The 9,266-nt window shown below is 42.9% G+C and overlaps 1 protein-coding gene across 2 annotated transcripts in view; it reads left to right on the plus strand.

Moving 5' to 3' along the window:
- chrna8 (cholinergic receptor, nicotinic, alpha 8) overlaps positions 1-5,057 on the plus strand; it is an 814,590-nt gene extending 809,533 nt beyond the window's left edge. For both annotated transcript variants that reach the window (XM_085993584.1, XM_085993591.1), the window contains one exon: positions 1,545-5,057. In XM_085993584.1, coding sequence (XP_085849710.1) covers positions 1,545-2,066 — 522 coding nt within the window. In that variant the 3' untranslated portion in view covers positions 2,067-5,057. The remainder of the gene's footprint in view (positions 1-1,544) is intronic.
- The last annotated feature ends 4,209 nt before the right edge of the window (positions 5,058-9,266 follow it).

Raw genomic sequence — 9,266 nt, forward strand, 5'->3', positions numbered from 1 at the left:
TCCTTCTTAAATATATTCAGTGACTTGGCCTCCACAGCCTTCTGTGGTAGAGAATTCCATAGGTTCACCACCCTCTGAGTGAAGAAATTTCTCCTCATCTCAATCCTAAATGTCCTACCCCATATCCTGAGATGTGACCCCTCGTTCTCATCCCCCAGCCAGAGGAAACATTGTCCCTGCATCCAGTCTGTCTAGCCCTGTCAGAATTTTATATATTTCAATGAGATCCCATCTCATTCTTCTAAACTCTAGTGAATACAGGCCTATTCGACCCAATCTCTCCTCATACAACAGTCCTGCCATCCCAGGAATCAGTCTGGTGAACCTTCGCTGCACTCCCTCTATGGCAAGTATATATTTTCTTAGGTAAGGAGACCAAAACTGCACACAATACTCCAGGTGTGGTCTCACCAAGGCCCTGTATAACTGTAGTAAGACATCCTTGCTCCTGTACTCAAATCCTCTTGCAATGAAGGCCAACATACCATTTGCCTTCCTAACTGCTGCTGCAACTGCATGTTTGCTTTCAGTGACTGGTGTACAAGGACACCTAGGCCCCTCTGTACATCAACATTTCCCAATCTATCATCATTTAAATAATACTCTGCCTTTCTGTTTTTCCTACTGAAGTGGATAACTTCACATTTAGCCACGTTATACTGCATCTGCCATGTAATTGCCCACTCACTCAACTTGTCTAAATCGCCTTGAGCCTCTTTGCATCCTCTTCACAACTCACAATCCCACCTAGTTTCATGTCATCAGCAAATGTGGAAATATTACATTAACTGCCACTTTATTTAAGTCCTGAAGCTACGTGACTCTCAGCACACCTTTCAATTAAACCATTGAGCTGAAGAAAAGTTACAAAATAAATAACCTCAAATGGTAACATCAGTGGACCAATAAAGACTTTTGATCTAATTGAAGGAATATTACCTCCCTATCACCTGACTGCATTCCTTTCACAGCGATGGTCTTGTGGCATTGACTTCAATGGAGGTAAAAAATGGGGAGAGATGTCAATCAGGCTGCGATTCGCTGTCACCCGTCTTACACTGTTGCACAGAGTCAAAATCTACCCCTGTGTGTCTAAGAAAGAGTAAAGAGACAAAAAGACCTTTTCAAAATAGAGTGTCACCTGAAAAAAATGAATTATTTTCTTATGTATTGCTTGGCTAAATTCAGTTGATGATATGTATATTAGCAGTGTAATAAACTTGTGATGCCAATGAGTGCAATAAACTGAGGCCCCAACTGCCCTCTCATGATCCCAAGAGCAGGGGAATTCGCCCCAGTGCCCTGGCCAAGACTTATCACTCAGCCAACATCAATAATAGATTATTTGAACATTATCACATTGCTGTTTGTGGGAGCTTGCTGTGCACAAATTGGCTGCCAGGTTTCCTACATTACAACAGTGACCACACTCCAAAAGTACTTCATTGGCTGTAAAGCACTTTGGGACATTCTGTGGTTGTGAAAGGCGCTATAGAAATGCAAGGTCTTCCTTTTTAAACATTTTTCTCACGACAATTTGGCAGGTGCGAGTGGTATTGTTGAACTGGTGCGCTTGGTTTCTCCGAATGAAGAAGCCCGGAGAAGGAAAGACCGGCATGCCCTATAGGTACAATCAGCAACAGCAACATAGCATCAGCAGCATGGAGATGAGCGGGCTACCTGGGCAGCGGTCCAGCAATGGCAACATGATCTACTTCGGCTATCACACCATGGAGAACCCCTGCTGCCCCCACAGCAGCGACTCGGGCGTGATGTGCAGCCGGATCACGTGCTCGCCCACCGAGGACAATGGCATCGCTCAGAGCGCACCTCCGCTTGGAAGCCCTCCCGAGATGGTAAAGATTCTGGAGGAGCTCCAGTTCATCGCCAGGCGCTTCAGGGACCAGGATGAAGGTGAAGCCATCTGCAGCGAATGGAAGTTTGCTGCCGCTGTGGTTGACAGACTGTGCCTGGTGGCATTTACAGTATTTTCTATAGTTTGTACATTTGCCATTTTAATGTCAGCCCCTAATTTCATAGAAGCCGTTTCAAAAGATTTTGCATGAGGCTTGATTTGGATCAGTAAGATGTATTTCTCAGCAACTCTTCAGAGGTCAGCTGACACGAAACTTTGAAAAATGTTAAGCTGGATGCACCATTACTGAACAAAGGCTGTTAAGGGAAGTCATTCCACAGAAAGCCCGACACACATTACCTTCATTCCTGTCACTTTTTTTTATTGTAATGGCCATTCATTTTACATTTCCATTTTAAGCAGGCACATTTGTTGTGAAAACAATTGCTTGCCTCTTGGCGCATTTTAATGATTTTCAAACCTACTTGTGTTTCTAAGAAAGATTTTGGTGACGACCTGATAATGTAAACACTTGCTAATTTGCAGCTACTAGGACAAGTCTACTCCCCACAGTAATTCAAATGACAACAAGAACCTTACCAACGCAATTTGGAGATGAAATTCTTCCTTTATCAAAAAAACAGGAGGATGTCTGTTTTCCCCATTAATCATTAAAAAATCAAATGAATAAAGTCGCATGTTGGTGCAATTTCATCAGTGCATGGTTAATTACGGAGAAAAACAAACATGCTCCTCTCTTTTGTTAAAGAATGAACTTCTGGACTGCAACATTTAAGAATAGAAAAAGAAAGAAAAAATGCACCATGATACTGGGATATGGCTAAATCCCATACTGAAAATACACGTCAAAATAGTTACATTCCCAATGTAGTCACTTTCTCCCAAGATACCTTTCCTTTGTCAATGTTTGATTATTCGAGGAGGGAATATAGTCTTTCTGACCCGATGTGTAATATTGTCTTTAAATGCATTAATATTTAAGAGGCTATTTGACTGGAGCCAGTGACCGATGGTGGCTCTTTCGCGAGAAGGACCTGCAATTTGTACATGCTGCAGATACGATTGAGATACCAGGGAGGTTAACGTGATTGATAAGAGCATGTGGGACTGACCATCACTGGTGAGATGTGGCACTTTGGATATGGCTGATCTAAAACAATCATACAGGGAGTGAAACAGTCTATTAAACCCAGAGAATAAACTACATTACTTGAAATGTTATGGGAGGGCCTAACAAATGAATGATTGAATGTGAAGTACAACTCATACATAGATCCAATGTATGTAGGTATGTGTATTCTAGGGTGAGACATTAAACCGAAGCCCCATCTGCAGGCTGACATAAAAGATCACATCTCACAGTTCGGAGAAGAGTTGGGAAGTTATCCTCGGTGTCCTGGCCAATGTTTATCCCTCAACCAACATCACTAAAACAGATTACCTGGTCATGATCTCATTACATTTTGTGGGACCTTGCTGTTTGCAAATTGGCTGGCGCGTTTCCTACATTACACCAGTGACTACACTTTAGAAATACTTCATTGACTGTAAAGCATGTTAAGACATCCTGAGGTCATGAAAGGCGCTATATAAATGCAAGTTTTTTCTTTCTCTACAGTATCTATCATTTCATAGAATTACATTTAATTTACACCTCAGGAACAGGCCATTCGGCCCAACCAGTCTGTGATGGCGTGTATGCTCCATACAAGTCATCTCCCACTTGACTTCATCTCATCCTATCAGCATATTCTTCTATTCCTTTCTCCCTCATGTACTTCCTTTAAGGGCATCTATGCTATTTGCCTCAACTACTCTCTGTGGTAGCACGTATCATATCATTTGAATAAATATGCGCATCTGAATTCAGCATGTCTCTATTTTCCCATTGTCATTTCTGCAAAAAGTTCTCAAAAGAACTATTACTTAAACCAGAGGGTGTAACTTCTAAAAAAAAATAGGAATAATGTATCTTTGCTGTAGATGAATGAGTAGCAGATGGGATGGAGGACAGCTGTACGGGGCTATAAAGTCACATCTATATTAGTTACGTTTTCAAGCTGGCATTCAGCGAGTTACGGTTGAAATTTTCCAGTCCTATTTAGTAGTAGTGTACAACATGTTGAAGCTAGTTTGTGCTGCAGTGACACAAATGAGGTGCAATTCTGGAACCACATACACTTCCCTGATAAGCTAGAGTAATATTTTGATGTTTTCATTGAAGGTGGCAGCAAATGAAGTGCACATTATTTGCACACAGCTAACTGCCATGTACAGGGGCAACCGGCTAGTTTAAAGGTTGATTAATACTTCAAGTTTATGCCGCTGATCAATAAACCTGGTAATAATTCATCTGGGTCTGGTCTGACACCTGTCAAAAACCATACTATTACAAAGTATTAGAATAGATTTCTCTTGTAATGTGTATTTTATTCCATCATTTGTTTGAATGAAACAATGCACTGGGGAAGCCCTAGGTGTCCATTCATTTAATGATTAGTGTTGCATTATAGCCAAGACCTGTTTTTAGCTTCTCAGCAGCTGCTGGAATTGTGCTGTCATCTACTATTTATCACCTTTAGTTGTGTTTTCTTTCTCTCTCTCTGTCTCCTCATGTCTAACCCTCGTGTGTGAGATTTCACTGCATTAAATGCTAATCTTCTGTACTGTATTGACTCCGAATGAACTGCTAAATCATTATTGGTGTTTAGATTTCTGGTAATTGTGCTGGAAAGTTTCTTGTATTTGGCAATTTCTTTCTGTCCACTTCTCCCAATTAATGTGACTGTGTATGGGTGTCTTACAAAAGCTTTACTTAACTATTGAGCTGACTAAACGTGTGCATTGTTAATGCTAATCGGTCCCTCTGTTTCTAACTCACTTGGCTCTAAAGATGTTTATTCATGCAATGTGCTGATATTATAATAAACAACTTCATTTAAGTAATAGTCTCAGGTAGATGTAAAAGAAGACTGGCTGCTTTACATAGTGACTGGCAAGTAATTTCGAACATTTGATGAGTGCCTCATCTATCTAGTAAGCAGGAGTTAAAAGTACTGTGAATTTCATTTGTATTTGGCATATCATTATTGCAATGTTGGGTTAAAGTTTATGAGAGTAACACCTATATCTGCTTAATGTTTCGTATAAATAAAAAACAATAAAAAGGATGAATTTTAAATGGTGTTAACTCTTACTTGGTGTTAGTGAGGAGAGCTAAGACACAGGCCAGATCCACTGAACATCTCACTATACGTCAATGCTATGGGCCGCAGGAGTCCTTTCCATGAAAAATGGGTTGATTAGCACATACAATGGCCTACAGCCTTTCATTCCCTTTTTGTGGGGCACTGGTGTTTTATTAACCTAAGGAAGCATGCAACGCCAAAAGATGATTTACCCCATCAAGACTACTTCCTCACAGATGAAGCGTGACTTGCTTAATCCTGGATTCTGTCCAATTTACTCAGTCTCCTGAGGAATCAATTAACCACAGATAAATATTTAACAGGAGACTAAAAACGAGAGCATTTTCCAAACATAGGAACAAGGTTTCATGGGGCGGGGGGTTGGGGGGGGGGATAAAGTAAATTATTTTTCATACATAATTTGGGAGTTGGGAACTAAAAACAGTACAGGAAACTTTCGATTAACCGGCCACTAAATAACCGGAAATGTCGGTTAACCGGCAAAATTCAGGAGTCGGTTCAGATAACTTTTTTTACTTTTAGTTACTTTTTTTTACTAATTTCTGGCTGTGCAAGCATCTAACTGAAGCTGTTGCTAAGCTACAGAGATGCTTGCAAGCTGTGCTGATTGTTTTGAAGCTGTTGCTAAGCAACAGGGTTTGTTGCTAGATACGGAGCTCAGAAGCTCCGTATGTTTTAACTGTAGCGCTCGATTCTCCGGCATTGTTGATAGACCGGCACCAGCTCGGTCCCGTCCGTGCCGGATACCAGAAAGTTTCCTGTAACACATTTCTCAAATTGCTCTGTGAAATATTTTTCTGATCTCTAAATGTAATTGTGCCAAACTGTAGGATATTAATCCAAATTTTAATTCTCACTATTCTTGACCTGTTACACTCAAATACGATATACGTATGGTCCCAGAGTATTTGAATATCCCTGCCTATATTTGTCCATTTAACCTTTAATCATGTTCTTAACTACATAGCATTAACTGCTGCTTTTAATGGGCGTCCACTATTCATGTCTACTGTTCCATCGTCCTCAACTATAATCCCAATGAAATAATCTGCATTGATCTACGTTATTATACCTCTCAGCCTTTATAGTTAAAGGACACCTCTCAGTCTTTGCTCCGATTAAAAACAGGAAGTCTCTAGTTGTCAGCTTTGCTCACTTGCCTCAAAGCCAGAAAGCTGTGGAATTAAGTTCCGCTCCCGGATTTGAGGTGCTATATAAATGTGATGGTTTTATTTCTTTTGGTCTCTATGTAGCTTGGAGCTCATAGATCCAAAATCATTCCTGTATCTGTTATTTTGAACCTTCAACGCATCAACTTCCAAACCTGCACACATTATTCCAAATATAAGCAAGTCTTCAGGCAGACTCCGCTCCCAGAGTAGGATGCCCTGAGCACTCAGTAGGAGAGACATTGTATTGGCTTCTACAAGAAAGGTTGATAAAAAAACAACAGGTTTTCCTTTCATTGCTCTTAAGCATATTCGATCCCATTGGTGCAGTGCATAGAGAAAAGCTGGGTGTGAAGGATTGCATGCTTAAGGACATTAGAACATAAGAAATAGGAACAGGAATAGGCCACTTGGCCCCTCGAGCCTGCTCTGCCATTCAATAACATCGTGGCTGATCTTGGGCTCAAGCCACTTCCCTGCCCGCCTCCCATAACCCTTCACTCCCTTATCTTGTAAAAATCTGTCTATCTCCACCTTAAATGTATTTAATGACTCAGCCTCCACGGCTCTCTGGGGCAAAGAATTCTACAGATTTATGACCCTCTGAGAGGCACCCATGGGATCCCGCGTCTGTCCAATGTTCCTCTATGTTCTGTGCCCAGTTGAGCCAAGGAGCTCAAGTGCAGTAACAGTAAGATCTGCCCCATAGCATCTGTTGTACCACCAAGTTCTATAATGCAATTTGACTTTTAATCTTATTTTCTAAAATAAATTTGAAGCACTAGACAAATTGTCACTATTGTTGCTCCTTTGGTTCCACTACTGTGCATAAATAAGTCAGAAGATGATTTACTTGTTGAAAGTGCCCTTTATAATAAGTTGTGCCTCTGCCAATTGTTCAACCTCACCCTAGCTGAGGAAGCATGCACAAAGAAGAGCACACCTGTCAAGAAAAGTGAAAAGAACTTGGGATTCTGGTACAAAATCTAAATAAGACAAAGGAAAATCAAGAATAACGAGCGATCCATGTTACATAATAACCCAAGTACCACTGGATATTAAAGAAACAACATGATTCAGGACCTATTCATGCTTTCATCCCTTACGAGTGTAAAAAGTTACGTTTTCCACTGAATGACCTTAAGTTTTCAACACGTTCTCGAGGAGTATCTTTGCTTTACATTATGCACCAGGAACAAATTGGTAAAATTTTCTTGATTTATGAAATGGAGCAATATTGTTTCTTCCCAATAGAGTGTAATAAAGATTCCTGAGTTTAGTCTAGTCCTATCAAGCACAATTGGTCTTTTATTGCCTTGTCTTCCACCTCATCATGGACCTTACTGCTTAATTGAGATACACTACAGGGGACATCTTGGAGGGAGTTCCATTAAATGCCATTTTTAGAAGATCTAAGGTCTTTGAAAGAAATAGTCAGGCATATAAAAATCGGTTGGAAGTCTGCACATTCCTATGGGCAGATAATTAGAATCTTCCAGCAGCGTAAATAACGGATCTGGTCAACGCTAATGGTCGTCGAGGTGAGATCCACAGGCAGCTCCGCGGTTACATGAACACACAGTTATCTTGGATAGAATGAACTCCCAACACACAAAAATGTGTTTATTTTCCTCAATTCAATCAGCTCCCTGTGATCAGCCTTTTCAGTTTTCCAGGTAACATACCATAGAATCATACAGCACAGGAAGAAGCTAGCTTGCGAACACTTTCGAGGCTACAGACCCAAGCTGAAGTCCTTTAGCTTCAACCCAAGCTGAAGTTGTTTAACATTTGCTGTATCTATTAGAAGCTCCTGTCTCTAGACACAGGGGCCTAGAAATTCAGTATAGCCACTTTTGGGGCGGTAAAGTCGGGCGGTCGCTAAAGTTAGCGCCCGCCGGAAAGTGCAGGTCAGTTCGCCGAAATTCAGTAGATTTGGCCAAGAGTTTGGGCGAGCGCTGAAACTGGCGCTGCACTCCTATCTTTAGGCGCTAAGCCGGCGGTGCGGACTGATAACGCCGAGGCCGGGCGCAGCGCAGGTGCGGTCATGTTTTGATTGACAGCAGACACCCTGACGCCGGCCAGCTCTTAAAGGGGGAAGGGTCGACTTGGTCTGCAGCCACGCCCTGGATAGTGGAGCCCTGCAGCTAGGCCTGAACACTGCTGGTGGACCCAAATAGCGCCTGAAGCCATGGAGAAGGCCCATGAACGAGCGCAGCGCTTCTCCCAGCATGCTTTGAGGGTGCTGGTTAGGGGGTTGGAAAGGTACAAAGAGATCTTGTGCCCGGACAGTGGCAAGAAGGCTCCCAGGAGGCAGTACAGGAGAGCCTGGAGGAAAATCGCCCACAGGGTGTCAGTCAACAGCGATGTCCCCAGGACTGGTGACCAATGCCGCAAGAAGTACAACGACCTCACTCGATGGTCAGGGTGAGTACCCTTTCCAGTGTCCTCCTCATCCTTGCATGTGCACCTCACATTATGGGCAAAGGGGCCTCAAAGGCCTAATGGCCAGCCCCCCTCCCGCAGCTATGGCACTGGCATGATCCTCAATAGCACTTTCTGCACTTAACACACTGGCCAAGCTATTCGACCATGGGAGGCAGTGCACACAACAACAGGCCACCACACTGGCCAAGCTATTCGACCATGGGAGGCAGTGCACACAACAACAGGCCACCACACTGGCCAAGCTATTCCACCATGGGAGGCAGTGCACACAACAACAGGCCACCACAATGTACTTAGAGGCCGTCCTTTCTCTTGCAGGCCAAGATGGCCCGGAATTTGAAGAGCCAGAATGTCACCGGGGGAGGCCATGCCCAGTTCCAGGAGCTCAGTGAGCTGGAGGAGAGCGTGGCTCGACTCATGCGTGGCCGGGTGACTGGCCCTGTTGCCATTGGAGATGCCGACCCTGTGCTGCGACCCAATGGTAAGGACATGACCGTTTGGACCTCTCTCGTTCCCCTAGCGCATCAGATCTACATCCTTTTCCACTGTCCGACCAATGCGCTG

The sequence above is a fragment of the Somniosus microcephalus genome, chromosome 1 (assembly GCF_052327205.1).
Source record: "Somniosus microcephalus isolate GS21.2 chromosome 1, FLI_Smic_1.0, whole genome shotgun sequence".
Taxonomy (NCBI): domain Eukaryota; kingdom Metazoa; phylum Chordata; class Chondrichthyes; order Squaliformes; family Somniosidae; genus Somniosus; species Somniosus microcephalus.